Here is a 20,218-nt window from a genome sequence, read left to right as displayed (position 1 = left end):
CTGGCTATTCAAAGCATTTTCTTTGGCCAACTCCCTGTGTTCCACGGTCATTACTTTGGCATATAATTAGGGCAGCTCCCAGCCTCCTGTAATTGGAGCTCCCCAAAACTCTCGGTTTACAGTCCCGAGTCCTCACATTCACTTACACCAGTAGTTCAAACAAATGTCAGCGTTCCAAACTTTCCATGAGTTTTACGTTATTAAAATCTGAAATCCAGTAATCTCTGTTAACTCGCAGTTTTACCAATAGGTAGTATCCAAGCCCTGCAACCACACAGCACACCAGGAACCTAATGTAACACTCCCACGCAAAAGACTACATATTTACTTTTAAAAGTTTTACTTTTGGGACGCCTGGGTGGCTCAGTCGATAAAGTGTCTGCCTTCCGCTCAGGTCACGATCCCGAAGTCCTAGGATTGGGCTCCCTGCTCAGCAGGGCGTCCCCTCCTTCTCCCTCTGCCCTCCCCTCCCCCAACCCCACAACCGCTCGTGTTGTCTTGCTCATTAGATCTCAAATAAATAAGTCTTAAAAAAAAAAAAAAAGTTTTTTTTGTGACTAGTATTGGGCAATCTTATTTTGCCCCTTCTAAACTTTCACTCAGGGCTCAGATTTCTTTCGCAGACTCTGAAGAAAGTTTCAGAACTAGAAATTTCAGAGATACCTACATCAGACAATTGCCATGAATTTTGTTGGTTCGTTTTACTTAGTATTTGCACCTGTACTTACACTGTGCTATACCTAGAAGAAACCTGCTGTCTTTCACCATAGTAGAACAGCGTCAGAATGCAGGACTGAAATGTGAACCCCTGGGACACTGGGGGGGCTCAGGCAGTTAAGCATCCATCCGAATCTTGGTTTCAGCTCAGGTCGTGATCTCAGGGTTGTGAGACTGAGCCCCACGTCGGCCTTCACACTCAGCACAAGGCCTGCTTGGGATTCTCTGTCTATCCCTCTTCCCCCAACCCCAGTCATGCTCATTCTCTCCCTAAATAAATAAATAAATAAATAATAAATAAAATGTAAGCCCCTGAGAGCAGCAGCTTTGTCTCTTTTGTCCCCTGCCCTGTCCCTAGTACCGGGAACAGTGTTGCTATTATGCCTGCTGTTTTGGCGGCATGCATACGTAAGCCAAACAAAATCAGGATCTCAGTATTTTGTTACAGTTCCATTGCTAGCAAACTGATTGCTTTTCATAGATTTTTACTTAAATATTAGCCACTTTCAGACTGTGACCCTGTCACCAAGAAAGTAGGATGACCGTATTTCCTGCCATACTTGATTATCTCTGTAGGTTTCTGAATCGAGGCTATCACACACAATAGATTACTCTCCAGTGTAGAGCTCTTTGGAGACCATAACCACCACCACAGTCCAGATGTGGAACAGTTCTGACCCTCCCGAATTCCCTGTGTCCCCTATAGTCTGCTTTTCCCCCATCCTCCGCCCCTCCTAGTCACTGGCAATTTCTGATCGACTTTCAGTCAGTCTGGCTGTCCTTTTCCATAGTATCTTGTGAGTAGCATAACTGTGATTATATAATAAGTAGCCTTTTGAATCTGGCCTTACCGCATGGCATAATGCCTTTGATACTCTCAGATTGTTGCGCGTATCACTAGTTTGTTATGTTCTGTTGCTGAGTTGTCTTCTCTGGTATGAATATATCACTGTGTGTTCCGCCGTGCACCTGTTGAAGGACATTCGGGTGATTTGGAATAAAGCTACTAGAAACGTTTGCGTACAGATTTTTTGTGTGGACATAATCTTTCATTTCACTTGACTAAAATCTAGGAGTGGGATTGTTAATTACCATTATGGATTTCAGTGACAGATTGGAGATGACACAGTCTCTTCAAATTTCTCCTTTCTGGAAGTTTCAGTAAACACCACATACTATTGGCCATTATTGACTATGTGGAAAAATATCTGGTGATGATTTGTTCTCTTTTTCAAACAAGACAGAAAACAATTGTGATACAGAATTGTGAGCTGGATGGGGGTACCTAACAAGTTGAAATCCCTCTAATGATTCTGATTTCTGTTTTCCAACCAAAACGGATCTTTTGAGTGCAACTAAGAAAGACTAGTCTTTCAACAGTTGTCTTAGCAATTAGTTAGTCTAACTTTTGGTTTCCTGCCCAGATCACTGATTTATCTTGTGATTTTGTTGTGCATTTGATTTCTCTGTGGATAAATGGAGGGGCACCCCACTCTTGGTGTACAAGATCTCCAGACCAACTATGGGAGGATCCCAGGTGGTTCTGAGTACTGGCCCAGTGTTAGGAAGGAGGGACTTGTTTGGGAATGCAGGGGATTCTTGGGAACAGTGATAGCTCTCGTGCTGCTGGGACCATCAGAAAGGAGAGACATTGGAGAGAGAACGGCTGAGGCATTAAGTAAGAGGCTTTTGCTTCTTCAGCAGTTGTGTTCAAGTCCAAAGCAAGAGATAATCCCCAGAAATGGGACTTTCTAGCACAGTCTTTAGATCTTTTCCCAAGGTGAGCAATATGCCCTTGGGTTATCAGAATTTAAAGCACTTAGATCCTTGTACATTTAGGTCCAGAGGCCGCCCATTCTGGAATTAATCTTACTTTATAGTTGATTTATTATGTATTATGTTAATAGTTAATCAGTTCACATGGCTTAAATTCATTAGTTTTAAGATGGACACATCTACCCCTCACCATCCATCATGGTCCTCTCCATGGGGTAACCAAAAGCTATCAGTTTCTTGTGATTCCTGCCAAAGATATTTTATGCATGTATAAGTATTAAATATGTACAAATGGCAACATTTTTTTCCCACAGTGATGTAATATGCAGCCTTAAAAAAAAAGAACGTGGGAGCACCTGCGTGGCTCAGTGGGTTAAGCCTCTGCCTTCGGCTCAGGTCATGATCCCAGGGTCCTGGGATCGAGCCCTGCATTGGGCTCTCTGCTCAGCGGGGAGCCTGCTTCTCCCACTCTCTCTGCCTGACTCTCTGCCCACTTGTGATCTCTCTCTCTGTCAAATAAATAAGTAAAATTAAAAAAAAAAAAAAAGAACATGTATGTACTAATGTGAACGATCTTCAGGAAATCATTCAAGGGAAGAACCACCATTTTCCATTGTTGGAATTTAGGTTGTTTACAGTCTTGTTACTACAAACAGCATTGTCCTGAATAACCGTGTTCATAAGTCGTTTCACCTGTACCAGTATATTTGAGGAAAATTCCTAAAATGGAATTGCTGGGCCCAGGTGTTTGTAAAATGTCTTTGGTATCGCCAGATGTTATTTACAAGGTCATGGTATTCCAGACTCCTGCCGGAAACATCTTAGAGTGCCCGTAGCCACCTCCCCTAACACAATATCCTCAAATATTTTAGTCTTTGGTAATCTGATAGGTATGATAGTTTTAGTTGTTATTTTTCATATTATTCTTGAGATTGGGCATATTTTCATATTTGCCTGTTACACTGAGTTGCACAAATTCCCTGGTTTAACATTTATATAAGTGATATCACTCCTGATCACTTTTTTTTTTTTTAACTCCTGATCACTTTTAAGAAACAAACTTAATTTGGCATTGTATTTGTAGTAGTATTTATTTATTCAGAGTTGTGAGTCACTTGGGTATGATAAAAGCTATCCCAAATGGTTTCTTCTAACATTTTGGTTGTTTGTGTAAAAATATTGAAGTCTTTGACACATTGTGAAGTCCCCATGTACGAAGGCTTGCAGTATGGCTCCCACTTAATTTTTATTTTATTTTTTTCTAGTTCTCTGGCCAGTTTTCCAGTATCATTTAGTGACTCTTCCATCTTTTCCTCTGGATTTAAAATGCTACTTTTATCACCTGTTAAATTCTCCTACTATCTGGGTCTATTTCGGGACTCCTCCATTTTGTTCTGTTGACCTCTCAGGCTGTATATGCCCTGCACCACACGTTGTAAATTATCGTGGTGATGTCATATCTTACAGAGCTAGTCTCCTTCCTCTTCTCTTCAACATTCATTGACTATTCTATAAGAATTTTCAAATCCATTTATCTGGTCTATATCATCCCTCCACATAGCCCCCCAAAGAATTATTTTCTTTAGGATTCTATTATCTTTATAGACTTAACTTTAACCCACTGAGCCATCCAGGCGCCCCCCCCCCCCGACCTTTTTTTAAGATTTTATTTAACTTAAGGAAGGTAGACACACTGAGGGTGTTAAAACTTTGTATTCAGGGCCGCCTGGGTGGCTCAGTTGGTTAATTCAGCTCAGGTCATGATCTTAGGGTCCTGGGGTGGAGCCCTTCCTTGGGGGGGGGGGGTCCCTGCTCAGTGGGGAGCCTGCCCATGCTTTCTCGCTCTCTCTCTCTCACTTTCAAATAAATAAAATCTAAACAAAAAACAAACAAACAAAAAAACCCTGTATTAAAAAACATGGTATGGGGGCGCCTGGGTGGCTCAGTTGGTTGAGCGACTGCCTTCAGCTTGGGTCATGATCCCGGACTTCCAGGATCGAGTCCCACATCGGGCTCCCAGCTCCTTGGGGAGTCTGCTTCTTCCTCTGACCTCCTCTCTCATGCTCTCTCTCACTCATTCTCTCTCAAATAAATAAATAAAATCTTAAAAAAAAAAAAAAAGAAAGAAAGAAACATGGTATGGCTTTCCATTTGTTTTGTGCCCCTCAGCTATGTTTTAAAATTTTTTGTCTTATCAGTGTTTTGGTCATTTCCTGTTAATTTATGATATTTTAACTTTCAGTTGCTTTTGAAAATTAAGACTTTTCTTTCAAACTGTTTTCTCATTGTTTTGTACATGATGCCTTATTAATTTCTGTGCATTAATTTTATACCAGCTGTCTTCCTGCTATCCCCTTCGTGTTGATAGTCTTCAGTGAACTCTCATGGGTTCTTTCAGGCATACAGTCGTATGACCTACAGATAATGACCATTTTACTTTCTCCTTTTCAATTTTCTTACTATTTCTCTAGTTTCATTACATTAACTAGTACTTACAGTCCATTAATAGTGGTGACAGGGTTCATCCTTATTCTTGATTTAAATGTAGTGTATCTCAATTCCCATCAAGTTTGATGCTGGCTTTTGGGAAAGATTGATCTGTTTTGTCACGTTGAGGAAGTATCCTTATGTTACTGAGAATTTTATGAAGAATGGATATTACATTTTAGCAACTGACTTTTCAGCATCTCTAGAGACGACTATGATTTTTCTCTGGAGAGCTATTAATATAGTGAGTTGTATTAATAGTTTTTCTTAATAATTGAGCTATCCATTCTTTCCCGTACTAAATCCCATGGGATTATGGTGTGTTATTCCTTTAAGTTGTTCCTAGGTTGTATGTGTTAATATTTTATATAGGACCTTTGCATTGACATTTATAAGTGAGAAAAGTCTAGCTTTCTGTGGAAATGGGTATGTGTATAGGTTTTGTCTTTTGGTGTTATTATTATATTTGCTTTATTTTTTAACTTTTAATTTTTAATTTTATTTATTTATTTATTTTTAAAAAGATTCTATTTATTTATTTGACAGACAGAGATCACAAGTAGGCAGAGAGGCAGGCAGAGAGAGAGGAGGAAGCAGGCTCCCTGCTGAGCAGAGAGCCCAATGCGGAGCTTGATCCTAGGACCCTGGGATCATGACCTGAGCTGAAGGCAGAGGCTTTAACCTACTGAGCCACCCAGGCGCCCCTAATTTTAATTTTTTAAGAAATATTTGATTATTATTTATTTGCGATGGAGAATGAGAGAGCAGGAGCAGGGGAGCAGAAGGAGAGGGAGAAGCAGCCTCCCACTGAACAGGGAGCCCCAATCCTGGGGCTCCGGGATCATGACCTGAGCTGAAGGCAGACACTTAACCAGCTGAGCCACCCAGGTGCCCCGTGATTTGGTTTATTTATTTATTTTTTTAAAGAAGTTCCTTCCTTTGTCTGTTTTGGAGTAGTTTAATATTGGAATTTTCTGTTCTTTACATATTTGGGGATGATCTCTGAAGCTCTCTGGGTATGGTGCAGGACTTACTTTCAAATTTCTCTATTTTTTCTGCAGTGACCAATTTGCTTAGGTTTCATGATTCCTTTATGGTTAGTTTAGGTTAATTATATTTTCTTAGAATAACTCACTCCTTCAACTTTTCACATTGACTCACATGCAGCTGAACAACGCATTCTTTTATTCTTTTAATTTCCTCTAGATCTCTGATATTTCCCTCTTATTTCTTATTTTGGAAATTTATGTGTGCTTTCCTCTTTCTTTATTCTTGATTAGTTGAATAACTTGCTTTGCTATTTTTTTCCATAAAAAAAAGAACTGTTGAGCTTATTTACGGGCCAGCCTGGTCAATTTTTGTGCATGAACCATGGACACAAAAAGGAGTGTAGCCCCGCCGGAGTGGGGGGGGGGGGGTTCCACCTGCGCCGATTAGTCATACGTAATTGACATGTCACGGAAGTCCTTTATATCTCTGCTCCTTCTTGTCCTTTTATCTGTACTGAGCTAAGGGGGTAAATTAACATCTCGTGCACTGGATGTGTTTTCCTCAGTTTCTCCTGGTGTCCCCTGTGGTTTCTGCGTTCAGATGTCAGTGCCACGCTCCTCGGTCGCTGGGAATCACGCCGCGGGTCCTCACCGTGATGGAGCTGCTGGGAACGGCACAGTGCCTCCTTTGTCTCCTTCCGTCCTTCCTGCGCTGAACTCAGCCTGGTCCGATGTGAAGATTACAGCCTGCGATTGATTGCTTCGCCCTCGCTTCCTGGTCCTTTGCTTAGCCTTTCTTCTTCTTGTAGGTGCTTCTCTGTCATACAACAGAAAACTGGGTTTTGCTTTGAGATAGAATCTCAATGTCTGTTTCTAATAGATGTTAATTTAGCCCATTCATTAATATGACATGTGTTTGGCATTACTTCTGTCGCTGCTGCTTTGGTGTCACTTGAGGGGATGGTTTTTTTAAGTAGCTTTTAAAACTTCTTCCTCTCTCCAGCCTTCTTTGCTTGGCTTTATGCTGTTTATATGATTTTCTAATACTTTGGAGTTTTATTTGTTATAATTGTTACCCTCACAACTTTTTATTATGCCCTACATCTGCTCTGTTTTAGATGTTAGTTATTAACCCCCTCCTGAGAGCAATGATGAAATCACTGCATTTCCTCTTCTTTCCTTCTTCCTTTCTTCTCTTCTCCCAACGCGTCTAAGTTACTTACAAATACCACCTTTTCTGGTATTCACCTTTGTGAAGTTTATTTGAACTCTGTGATTTGATTTGTTAACTTTAGATCAGGACTGTCCAGTACAGCTCTCCGCGGTGATGTGCAGGTCCTGTTTATCTGCCGTCTGTTGTGATAGCCACTGGCAAGAAAGTGGTTTTTAAGCACTTGAATATGTGGCTGATACAACTGAGGGGCTGAACTTAAATTTTATTTAATATAAATTTGAGTTTAAATAACCACATATAGCTAGTGGCTGCCGAATTGGGGAGCATGGGTTGTCTTTTTTCTTTTTAAGTTTATTTATTTATTTAAGTAATCTGTACACCTGCATGAGGCTCGAAGTCATGACCCCGGGATCAAGAATCACATGCTGCTCCAACCGAGCCAGCCAGGCACCCTGGAGAGCATGGTTTTCATGGAGTATTTGTCAGCCGCAGCTGTGAGAGGTGTGTGTTGGGGGGAAGCAGGTTCATTGTGCTACCTCCCACATTCTCGCTCCCTTCCTTTCCCAGCTAGCATTATTACTTCAGTCATTTCTACACTGTTGGGGCCTTGTATTTTGCATTCTTTTTTCCTACCATCATCATCACGTATCTCCTTGTCTTATTAGAGTTAAATGGATTCAGTCTTTACAAGTAGTTTTTTTTTTTTTTTTAAACAGTTTTTCTAGCCATCCCATGGATGCTTATAGTCCACTATATAGTAAATTCCTCGAGGAGGATTTTCACACAGCACTGCTTGGGATTTATTTCTGCACATTTAAAACTCCTTTATAGTAGAGTGACTGTTTAGGTGGGTATAAAATTCTGTGATCACGCTGTGTTCATTGAGCATAATGGGCATTGCTGTACCTTCATTTTGAATTGTGTCTTGCTATGGAAATGTCTGGTTTTTCTCCCCTTTGGTGAGTGAGTTATCTTTTGGCCTGACTCCTAAAGGATTCTTTCTTTTTCGAGGTAGAATAATTTTACTAAAATCTGTCCTTTTCTTGACCATTCCTGATACATTTACCCTTTCAGTATTTAAGATTTTATTTATTAGAAAGAGAGAGAGCACAAGCATGAATTGGGGGTAGGGGCAGAGGGGGAGGGAGAAGCAGACTCCCCGCCAAGCAGGGAGTCTCAGCTCTGAGTACAGGCAAGGATGCTTCAGTGTGTGGAAAATTACAGAGAGGAGACATTGGGCTCAAAGTCTAAGAGCGGATTCTGGCTAAACCAACCCAACAGGATTCTTGCTGAAGGCAGGCCAGGTGACAACCTCAAATGGGGCACTGGGGGAGGATGAGAAACCCAAGCAAGGGTGATCAGATATGGGGGCCAGCTAAAGCAACTAGCAGAATTCTTGCTACAGTTGGACCATGCAGAGATGAACGTGGAAGTCCAGAAGTCAAGGCTTGGTTGAAAAAGAGCTCTAGGAAGGCTCGAGGAAGATAATTTTTGTCACACGCCATGTGGGTACCTGCAGGACGAGCATCCAGGTTGAGGGAAGAAATGTGCAAATGCTCTGAGGCTGGAATTTGCAGGCACCTAAGAAACTCAGAGGGGTGCCAGGGAGGAAGGAAGGAGTGAAATGAAGTGACTGAGGGGGAAGGTTAAGAGATGAGGCCAGACTGGTCAAAGGAGGGGTGGAACCCCTTTGTAGAAATGACTTTGGCCTTTACCCTGAGTGAGATGGGGAGCGCCATAAAGTCCCTTGAGGTAGAAGAGCGACATGATCTGTCTTGTGTGGATTCATCCTCTGCTGCTTGGATTTTTCTCTCGTCCCTCCCTCGCTCACGTTCACATCAGTTATATCTCTTCTTGTAGGCCTTGAATTTATCCCTCGGCCAGGCTGGCTGAGGTTTGATGTGTGAGTTTCTTCATCCTTTACTGTTCATTTGCTGGGGAAGTTTTCGCAGTGGGATGGGCTGCCTGCTTCCCGCGTAGACCCCCCGACAGCTCCAACCAAGCTGGCGACCAGGGCTGCTGCTCCCAGGGGTGCCCTCACCCTCCAGAAGCGGAGTTCCACAGCCGCGGGGCCTTGTTTCAGCTTCTGCTGTGTGCCCCTGCGGGGTCTTCGCTCCTCGGCAGCCCTTCCTCCTTGGCATGGTCCTCCCCTGTCTCCTTGCTTCACCAAAAATGGAGTCTGTGGGTTTTAGTTCTTATTCTTTTGGGCGACTTCCAGGAAGCTGGAGCAGGGATGCTGACTTGACGCCACCATCTTCAAACCCAGAGTCCAAATTACGGGTTTGGTATTTCATTCCGGGGAACACAAAAGAAAAAGTTTGTGTTGTTTGGTAGTGGCCTTTTTCCCTTCGAGAAGAATGAAGTGTCTGAATGGACTTGGGGTAGTTTGTGCCCAGAAATTCAGTGTGGCTGAGATGGGTGTGATCACTACCTTCTCGGAGCTTGTTCCGGCCTGAGCTTTCGTGTGCGGCTCAAGACAGCTGTTCTAGGCCTTTCTCCAGACCTGGCTTCTCTGGGCCAGAGTCGAGCTGGGGTGCAGCATGTCACCTCACAGAGGGGCAGGTGTCCAGCCTGCGGTGGCCGTGGACATCTGTGCTGTGCCACTGTGGCAGATGGCATGGCCATGAGTCCCCGTCAGCGGAGCTGTGCCAGCTAAAGCAGGGTCTGTCCCCTCGAGTCTTCTCCACGCGTGCAAGTGTGGGGCCCGCAGCACTCAAGCCTGCATTTCTTGGCCTTTCTCAGGCCCAGGGCCCCCTTGATGCTGTGACGACAGCCAGTTCTCTTCCAAAAATTAGCACCTGTGCATGTGATTTTGTGCATCAAAATCTGGGGTTTGCTCCCATGCCTGAGTCCATGAGCGACCACTGCTAAGGACATTGGGTGATATATCAGCATCATCGTTCTCCGTGTTGCGAGTTCTGGACATAAGTCGGGGGGGGGGGGCACATTCTCTGCGAGGCCTTGAATTTTCCCCTAGTTTTAGTTATTCAAGCTCATCTGTGCTCCTTTGCCAGAGTTAATCAAGCATTGTCTGGGGTGCCTACAACTAATAAGGTGTTATATGTCAGTTATCTTTCCATGAAAAACAAATAAAAGAATTGGTTCCTGTCACTATGAGCCTTACCTCTTTGTTGAACTATCTTCTGTTTCTTAAAAATAAATAAGTAAATAAATAAAGAAGAAGAAGGAATTCTGTAGCTTGCTTCCTTGGACTACACTTGGATAAATTCCGTTTCCCTCTTTTGTTGGTGGGGATTGAACAGACCTGCCAGACTGACCAACAAATACTTTATTAATGACGTATTTCTGCTATATTCTTTCTTTTTTAAATATTTTACTTATTTGACAGAGTAAGAGAGAGAGAGCATGCACAAGCAGGGGGAGTGATGGGCAGAGGGAGAGGTAGAAGCAGGGGGAGCCCAATACGGGGCTCGATCCCAGGACCCCAGGATCATGACCTGAGCCAAAGGCAGATGCTCAACTGACTGAGCCACCCAGGCGCCCCTCTGCTTACTCTTTATTAATCGAATCAAAGAATGACAAAAGAGTCCCCTGAGTCATAAACTATTTACTCTGCTTCCTTCCCGGCTACTCTGCTTCCTTTTTATGCCATGGGTAGCAGAGAAGGAAAGGTGGTATTGATGTCAGGGCTATAATGTGCCAGTCAGTGGTCAGCCCGGAGCCTGCTCCCGTGAGATTAACTGAAAATATGATTAGATAGGAGCAGAGTGTCCCGAGTGCTGCTGTGTTGCACAAGTGATAAAGTTCGTGGCAATTGTTTTGCCTCATTTTATTCTGGGACACACTGGTCAAGTAAATTTTTAAAAATATACTAGTGAATTTAAATTTTTTAAAAATTAGACTTCTATTTAATTTGGGTTATACAAGAAGTAATAGAATTAATTTTAATTAAGTTTAAAAGTCAAATTATTTCAGAGGAATTTTCATTTAAATTTGTTTATGCACTTTTTTATGGGGGAGTAGGAAACGAAGACAAAATACTTAGCACATTTAAGGGACATAGACTATTACCTGCTCCCCAAATTCCTCATACTGTGAGAACTTGGTAAAAGTTTTTTCACTGGATGACTAGAGGAAATAAAAAGATTTAAACACCAATAGGACAGATGGTTTTTTAATGCCTGGATCTGCAGGCCCCTTTTAATTTTGCTGTTTTTGTTTTTGGTTTGGTTGTCAGTAATGTTCTGCCATCGTATTACTGTTTGACAGCAGTCGTGCTCCATTTCTGAAGGTCATTTCACAAACATGTTGTTTGAATTTACTATGGATTCTCTTTCCGCTCTGGAGGACACTGCTGTCTTCCTGAACTTCCTTCTCCACCCAAAACCCCCCATAGCAAATCAGTGACAGGAAGAGACTGCCATCCAGGAGAGAGGATAATGTCCATATTCTGTGACTCTGTAATTATCTTCAGATAGATGAATAGATGATCTGTTGTGAAATCTTTCCTAAATGACTTGTGATCTGGGGAAATCTGGGCTTGAGTGTCTGCAGAGTGACCCGGGCTGTGGAGAGACGGGGAAGACTTAGCAAAAGTGGTGGGGTGCCCTCGCGTGTTCCGTGGACAAGCTCTAGACCCCTCCTCAGTGAGGCTTCCTTGGCAGAGAGAGGACCGGGCCAGTAGTTGGGTTACGTTATGCACTTGAAAACACGTAGTCATGGGACTCCTGGGTGGTTCAGGACACGATCCCAGGGTTCTGGGATCGAGCCCTGCACCGGGCTCCCTGCTCTGTGGAAAGCCTTCTACTCCTTCTCCCACTCCCCCTGCTTGTGTTCCCTCTCTTGCTGCCTTTGTCTTTGTCAAATAAATAAATAAGATCTTTAAAATCAAAAATAAATTAAAAAAAGAAAATCCTTAGTCATTTTAGCATAACTGAGAAAGAACCCAAAGGAAAGGATTTTATTGTATTCTTTCTGAAGAGGTCATTACACATCGTTGTGTGCAGTGGGGCGATGAATCTGCCTTTTGCCTCTGACCCAGCTCCTTGCCTTTTGTGGAATCAGACATTTATGGGGCAGGTGGCGATGCCTGAGATCCGCTGCCCACTCGCCCTAGTGCTCCCCCAGGGTCTGGCCCTGCCCTACACCCTCGGTTCCTCCCTGAGGCTGTTCCATCCCAGCGTCCGGGTCTCTGGTCTGTACTACGTGGCTCAGTGACTCTCTGTACCTTTGAACAAAGTGCTCCATAAGATGACCTACTTCTGCTCATAAATAAGGTGAATGCAAAAACGTCTTAATTTGACTGCTATCTCTGCTCTCCTAGGAAGTGCTCTCGGGCGTGGTGGTCATATCTGGGAAGGACTCAATCCAGCACCAGGGAGTGTCTTTGACAGTGGAAGGGAGCGTGAACCTCCAGCTCAGTGCCAAGAGCGTGGGAGTGTTCGAGGCTTTCTATAATTCCGTTAAGGTAAGAGTGCTGACGTTGCACATTTTTAGTTCGTTATCCCGATGCGTGTGGTTGTTTTTACTTGTTTTCTGGCTTTATTTTTACCTGTGGATGTTTTGCAAGGCCTAGTGGTGGTCCTGCTTATAATACTTGCTGATCAAACTGCAGAAATATTCAGATATTTTCCCTCTGATTATATTCTATTGCAAGTCTGCCTGTTTTTATTCCTATAAGATAGGATTAGGAGAACTGTAAGTGCACTAAACTCAGCCTTTAAAGAGAACAGAGCCCTTCTGAGAAGTGCCTGTGGCTTCTGGCACTGCCCTTCCAAAAGCAAAACCGTTGCTGGGACGGTGCACGCAGCAGCTCTTGGAGTTGACACTCCAGTAAGACTCAGATAGAGCCGTGGCCTTTCCTCCTTTTTGTCATTTTGGGTAGAGGTATGTGTTCCAGAATATAAACTCTTCTTCTATACTTTTTTTTTTCTATACCTTTTCCGGAGGGCCATATTAACTGTGAGTTTCGAGGGGGACGAAGGTCAGAGGAAAGAAAGGTTCTCAGGAACCACATTCAGACTCAGGGCCTTCCCCGTCTCCCTGTTTTCTTCCAGAAGCACTCAGAGACTCACTTCAGAAGTGGTAGATTTTCTGAGGCTTTGAATACGGGAACTAGTTGAGGGGTGAGAGCTGCCTTTGGGTGGGTCCCAGTGGACCCCGGAGGCGCACAGGGCCGAGGACGGGCTCACTCCCCCCCGCGGATGGGGTCCAAAGCACCCACGGGCTGGTGAGGACCCCCGGGTTCCGGCGGTGGCCCTCCTGGCCCAGCACCTTGACTGTGCGGCGCCTGCTGCTTCATTCTGAAGGGAGGGGTGCCTGGCAGGAGGATTGTTAGGACAGCAAATGAGCTTTTGGGGGAAAGGATAGGCAATATGGCTTTGGATGTGCACCAAACACCTAAGCATCTGGTACTGTGAACAAACCGTAATTGTGCCAGAAACTCGAGCCCACCGGGTCCTGAGCCACAGACTCAGCCCTGGGCCGGCCAGGGCATGGGCCGGGTCAGCTCCAAGGGCCCGAGGTGCCTGTCTTTTGGGAGATCATTAATAGACAGGGTGATTGGGCAATGCATCTGAAGTGCGTGCTGATAGATCGAACTGCTTTTTCTTCACAGCCTATCCAGATTATCAACAGCACCATCGAAATGGTGAAGCCAGGGAAATTTCCCAGCGGCAAAACAGAAATTCCTTTTGAATTTCCTCTGCACGTGAAGGGCAACAAAGTTCTGTACGAGACTTACCACGGCGTGTTTGTCAACATTCAGGTGAGAGTTTCCCAATCCCGTGCCATGGATCTCCTGGCCTGGCTTCTGCAAAAACGGCTCCGTCTATCTTTGGCGGCAGAATTAATAGATGGACCCAAGAGTTTAATACTGTAATTATGCCAAGACCGCCCGTGCACTTTCTGTTTTGATTTCTCATTTTGCTTCGCAGAACGCATTTTATGTGTGGCCATTATTTTGGATAGGAACCCCGGAGGACCCCGGCTAGAGCTTCTTCTAAAAAATTCTGTTGTTTCCTTGGGGCCCCTGTTCTGGCCACGTTGGCACCACGAGGGGTGCTGTCAATGTTCGGGGACAGCTAGGCCCGCGCTCCTCTAGGGCACCCGCGCTGTCTATTTGAAACGTATAAATATCTCTTTGTTAGATATCCAAAGGCTACTACTCTGACATAGGCTTGTATTCTTTATTGAACAAACCTTGTAAATGAGGGGAAGCGAATTTATGACTTCCTGTCTCCCTCCGCCGGCCCAGGCCGCCTTTCACAGCCACTATTGTCTGCGCCACAGCGCGGAGTCATGACTCAGAGTGAGCAGGCGAGAGAGAGCCTCTCCTCTATTCAGTGGAAAGAAAGGGACTTTTGTGATACCAGCTTTGCAGGGTTCCCCTTGCCGCGCGAGACAAAACCATTTTGTCTTGCGTACGTGCAGCAGGGCGGAAAGTTGGGAAGTTTCCTGATTGATGAAGTTGTCGCTGATAATTTGGTCTCGGCAGGAGACCATTCCCCTGCCTTCAAAAATACAGATCCCCGAAACACTTGGGAGAGTTTCAACTCAAGGTTTGTGTGCGTGCGAGGGCTGCGCAGCGCCGGCAAGATGGGGTGAGCAGACGCACAGGCCGCCTGACATCCTGCACGGCAGGCGCTGTCTTTCTGGCCCGAAAAAGCACATCTAGTCCTGCGTCCTGGGTGCACCTGTTTCAGGCAATCTGAACACTGAGGGCTTTGGACAGCGCCCAGGAAGTGACAGGAACGACCAGCTTCCCAGGTCCGCGTACGTCCCGGTGCCCTCACCGCAGTCCTTCCCGGCAGCATGCCTTCTTAGCAGGACTGCCGGCATCTCAAACGTCTCATTCGAACATCATACTTATTCTCTCTCCAGAAGCAGCATCGCCTTGCTTTCCCGACACCGTAGCTCTTCAATACTGTTTATTTAATAACATGAGCATCCGGATGTTCATGAGAAACCGACAAGACTACCATTCGGGTTTCACTGGTCATCCTTGTGCTTTCCTCCTGTGCTCATTGTTCTTGTTAAGAAATTAATTTGTTTCGGGGTGCCTGGGTGGTTCAGTGGGTTAGAGCCTCTGCTTCAGCTCGAGTCATGATCCCAGAGTCCTGGGATCGAGCCCCGCATCGGTCCCTCTGCTCAGCGGGGAACCTGCTTCCTCCTCTCTCTTTGCCTGCCTCTCTGCCTACTTGTGATCTCTCTCTCTCTATCAAATAAAGTCTTCAAAAAAAGAGAGAAGAAATTAATTTGTTTCAAATCAAATTGGAGGGGCGTCTAGCTGGTTTAGTCAGCAGAACCCGTGACTCTTGATCTCAGGGTTGTGGGTTCCAGCCCCACGTTGGGTGCAGAGATTGCTTTTTTTAAAAAGTCTTTTTTTTTTTTTTAAATCAAATTGGAAATCTCATCCTTTTCCAAATATTGCCAAGGAGGGCATGCAGATGTGCAGTTGACCCTTGAACAACATGGGTTTGAACTGTGCGGGTCCCTTTCCCTGGATCTTCTAGAGTGCAGATGTATTTTCTCTTCCTTGTGGTTTTCTTCTCTCTAGCTTACTTTCTTGGAAGGATACTGTGTGTGACACATACAACATACAAAACACCTGGTAATCGACTGTTGGTGTTACCCGTCGGGCTTCTGGGCAAGAACAGGCTCTCAGTAGTCAGTTTTTGGGAAGTCACAAGTTGTACATGGATTTTTGACTGTGCGGGGACCGGTACCCCTCACCCCACATTGTTAAGAGTCCACTGTGCATAAAAAGCCGTGTACCTGCATCCTGCCTGGTTGTGTGTAAACTGGAAATGCTTTACAATGCTGTCGGGAGGGCTAGCAGGTGGCGAATTCTTCAGTACAGTGTATGGTCACCCAGACCCAACCTTTGTTCTGGTCATCGGGTTTCACCCCTGTAGGGTTAATTCAGAGTGCTACAACCTAGAATTCTCTACCTGCCCCCCAGATATCTCACAGATTCCTAAAGATGAAGAGATTTCTTCTCATCCTAACGTCTGATTTAGAAGAGCTTATCACCTAGATTCAGCATTTATTAGAATTTCACCATTTTTGTTTCATCTGTGTTTATCTTTCCTGAGTCATTTCAAAGTCAGTTACAGAATCATGAGCTATGTCAATATCTGTCTCCAGAAAGTGGGGACATTCTCCCATGTAGTCAACGCTGGCATTTTCACGCCTATCCAGATTAACAAAAATTCTCAAATACCTTCTCATTCCCAGTTGTATTCACATTTGTTATTGCTCCTTTTGAGAAAACATGCTTCTTTTTCAAAGATTTTATTTTTCAGTAAACTCTGCACCCAGTATGGGGCTCGAACTCATAACCCCAAGACCAAGAGTCACGTGCTTCACCTGCTGAGCCAGCCAGGGGCTCCTTGAAAATATACCTCTAGAGTGAAACCAGGATGGTGGTTTTTAAAAAAATCTATGTTTCATTCATTGATTCATTCATTCAGTTTCTAGAAGGGTCTTTTGCTAGCCTTCTAGTTTTAGACGGTGACTGTGGGATCACAGGGCTGGCCTCGGCAGGGGTCCCACGGGGCGTTCCCCCCCACCCCCCACCCTTGCTTGCTGTGCTTTCCCTGAAGATTCACGGGTGCATTACTTGGGACAGAAAGTGTTGCTAAACCCAGTAACGTCCTCTCCCTCAAATGATGTGGGCGCCAAGACATTTTACAGGGATGGTTTGAATTGTATTGTAGTAACATAATGTAAAAATGGTAAAAACCTTAAGACAGAAAAAAGGATTTAAGGCATAGTGAGTATTACATTTCCAGCTCGCAGGGTCTGGGTTTCCTTGTCACTCTGTAGGTGGAGGCTTGGTGCTGGTTGGTCCTGTTCTTCCCGGGCACGTTGTGTTTGTTTCTTGCCTTTGTGATTAGATCGCGTGCACCAGAAGCAGCCTGCTTCTCCCAGCTGCCCTTTGTGCAAATACCTTTGCTTTTACAAGTTACGTAAATCGGAGGCAAATTATCTTAGTTTGTTCTAGTCTTGCGGCCATAGTAGCAAGGCTTTATACTGTAACCCAACATTACAGCAGTCGCAACTTGTCTGCAGAATTGTATTTCAGAATTAATGTGTCCAGATGCTAGTCATTCTTCGTCACAGTTGCGAATATCCTTTCTAGGAGTCTGCTTTGCGTCTGCTGACGTGCTTCTTCCTTCTTCTTTCTGTTGGCCTCGTGCTTACGGACGGTCCTAAGATCCAATCCTGTCTGTACCTCCTCCTGGCGCCCTGCTCGGTCTGTCCGTCCTGACCCCCTTTGACCTCCCACCCCCGAGATCCTCCTTAGCCGCTGGGCAAGATCACGATAAAATGAAAAGATCTAGGTCCGGGCCTGAGTCCCAGTATTGCGTAAGGATTCAGAGCCTGGTTTTGGCAATTGGCAGGTGTCAGTTGAAATCCCACCTCTGTGACCCCGACCAGCCTTCATGACCTCTCCTCCTAGGAGATGAATGAGATCTTGGCTTGAACGCTTCGTTAGCACAGTGCCAGGCATGTAGAATGCCCCGAGGATGTATTTGCCAAGTGGCTGCATCAGCGACCATCCTTAGAATCCACTGAGATGGTACATGCGAGAGAACTCACGTCACTCGTGGAACAGAATGCCAGCGTGTTCCTCTCTGGCCACCTTTCTCCCCACCGTCACTTAGCAGCTGCCCTGGATGACTGATGGTGGCTTCCGTGCTCAGAAACATTTTGTAACCAGAAGTTGATGCCTGTTGTTCTCACTCCTTTGCTAGTTGTAGAAATCCAGCTCAAACTGACTTAGCCTAAAAAGAGTATCACGGACCACAGAGCTAGCGGCTCCAGGGAAGGGGAAGCCAAAGCTGGGTTCGGGTCCAGCTCAGCTTTCTGTGCAGACCTCTTTCATTCTAGGGCTCTCTTCTAGACCTCTTCCTGGCCTTGGTAGGGCTAAGCCGCCTCAGGCTTACCATCTCCTGGGCCGGCTCCTTCGGTGGAGAGAACCCTTCCCAACAGTACCTGGAGCAGCTCTGCCCAGGAGGGCTCGGGGAGGAGGGGGTCAGCCCCGCCAAACCCCTGAGACTGAAAAACGAGGAAGGGGAAGTTCCCCCCGGGACAAGAATCCGAGACACCAGGCAAGCCTGAACAGAATGTCGCCCGTGCCAGACAGCATGGGAGCTGTGCAGGAGAACGGCGAAACACATCCGTGCATACACACCTACATAGACGTACTGCGTGTGCACACACACCTGCGTGCACACACACCTGTATGCACACATGCCTGTACGGATCTGACAGCACCAGGCCTCACTGAGCCTGTTGGGTTGGGGAGACCAGGTAGAAATCTCAGAAGGGTGTATATGTATATATATGTGTGTGTGTATATATATATATATATATATATATGTGTGTGTGTGTGTGTGTGTATATATATATGTATGTGTATGTATGTATGCATATATGTGTATATATGTGTGTGTGTGTGTGTATATGAAAAGGTCCTTGCAGACAAGGAATGTTTCTGTTTAAAAAGTGTTTTCCAAAATAAATAAATAAATAATTTTTAAAAAAAGTGTTTTAATCTCCTGATGGTACCTTAAATGTCTAGTAACTTCTCATATAATGTATTAGTTTGTTCATAATAATGTAGCTTCTTGATTTAACCATGCATTTAGTCCCAGATACAGAAATCATTTTTAACAGAATTCTGAAGTTTTCCCTGGATGATAAAAAAAAACAGCTAACTTTATTCAGTATTGGTTATGTGATTTTTTTTTTTTTTTTTTTTTTTTTTTTTTGGAAGGCTAGCATTAAGACCGTGATGGCACTATAGAATTTTGTTACCAATCAGTCTGTCGGTCCACAGACAGGAGTGTGAAGGAGCAGTCCTAGGTCAGAGCCCTTAGCTCTGGGGCTGCCGGCTCTCCCCGGGGCGGGCTGGGGGGTGTGGTACGCCGGCAGTGGCTTGTTCAGAAAACGAGCACGGGGATGGCAGAGAGACTGAACACAGCCAGGTTAGAAGCTAGTGTGGTGCCGCCTGCCTTACCTTGCTCCGTGAAATGCCGGATGCGGTCCTGGGGCTCCCGGTCCTTCCTGAGCGCTTTCTCGTCCTAATGACAAAGTAGCTGCCGCTTTACCGAGAGCTGCTTGCTCTCCGCCAGACGCCCTGCTGAGTGCCCAGCACGCAGCGAGCATCTCGCTTGGCTCTTGCTGAAGCATAACGTCCCCCTTCTACAGGGCAGGAGGCCGAAGGCCACACGAGTTGCCTCATCCGCCCAGGGCTCGCGCAGTGAGACAGGTCACCGGATTGGAGCTGGCTTTCGCTTCTGCGGCCGTGTTCTTTCTGCTCTGTGCCCCCCACGGGCCCCCGCCCCCCGCTTTCTCCCTGGGTTACAGCTAAGACTGTGCCTTTGTACCGGTGGGTCCAACTGTGGGATTAGGCTGCGGAACCACCTTAAGTGTTCTTAGTTTTGGTCTTTTTGTAGAAATGCCTTCATGTGAGCATTGGCTCCCCCTATTAAATATATTAATTTCAAACAACACGGTAATTGGACCAAATTTCCCTAAAGTACGTTGACTTCCTTGTCTCTCCGAATATAATTCCACAATGAAAGCAGGTGACACTAATGTGATGTCTTCTCCGACTTCTCCCTGCAGTACACCCTGCGCTGTGACATGCGGCGGTCTCTGCTGGCCAAGGACTTGACCAAGACCTGCGAATTCATCGTTCACTCCGCTGTAAGCTGTATTTGGGGGGCTCCGTGCTTGATCTCAGGAATCTTCTGTAGGGTCTGGTGTCTGACCCCAATTCAAAGCTGACACGTCAGCCTGGTGCCGTGTCGTGGCTGCTGGGGAAAGAGACTCCCAGGTGGGACACGAGGGACCTTGTTTCTCTGGGCCGGGTCAGAGCACCAGCATCGGCGTGTGCCTCGTTCCCCAAGGCCCAGAACCCCCCTGGGGGGCTTGTGCCTCAGCCGAGGAGCACCAGGCTGGGAGCCCCCCTCAGAGAAAGTGAGCAGAGAGCAAGTCTGCTTCAGAGAGACACACCCCTCCTCACGGTTGCTGCGGCAAACGCAGCCCAGAGCCATGGCCTGGCCCCGCTGAAGAATGGTCAGAGCCCCACAGCCCTGTT

The 20,218-nt window shown here is 45.5% G+C and overlaps 1 protein-coding gene across 2 annotated transcripts in view; it reads left to right on the top strand.

Annotated features, from left to right (window-relative positions):
• Positions 1 to 20,218, top strand: part of VPS26C (VPS26 endosomal protein sorting factor C) — a 44,109-nt gene that overhangs the window by 15,289 nt on the left and 8,602 nt on the right. For both annotated transcript variants that reach the window (XM_059164712.1, XM_059164711.1), the window contains 3 exons: positions 12,428 to 12,571; positions 13,721 to 13,870; positions 19,744 to 19,824. In XM_059164712.1, the coding sequence (XP_059020695.1) occupies positions 12,428 to 12,571; positions 13,721 to 13,870; positions 19,744 to 19,824 (375 nt within the window). The remainder of the gene's footprint in view (positions 1 to 12,427; positions 12,572 to 13,720; positions 13,871 to 19,743; positions 19,825 to 20,218) is intronic.

The sequence above is a fragment of the Mustela lutreola genome, chromosome 2 (assembly GCF_030435805.1).
Source record: "Mustela lutreola isolate mMusLut2 chromosome 2, mMusLut2.pri, whole genome shotgun sequence".
Classification (NCBI taxonomy): Eukaryota; Metazoa; Chordata; class Mammalia; order Carnivora; family Mustelidae; genus Mustela; species Mustela lutreola.
This window is presented reverse-complemented; position numbering and strand designations above follow the sequence as displayed.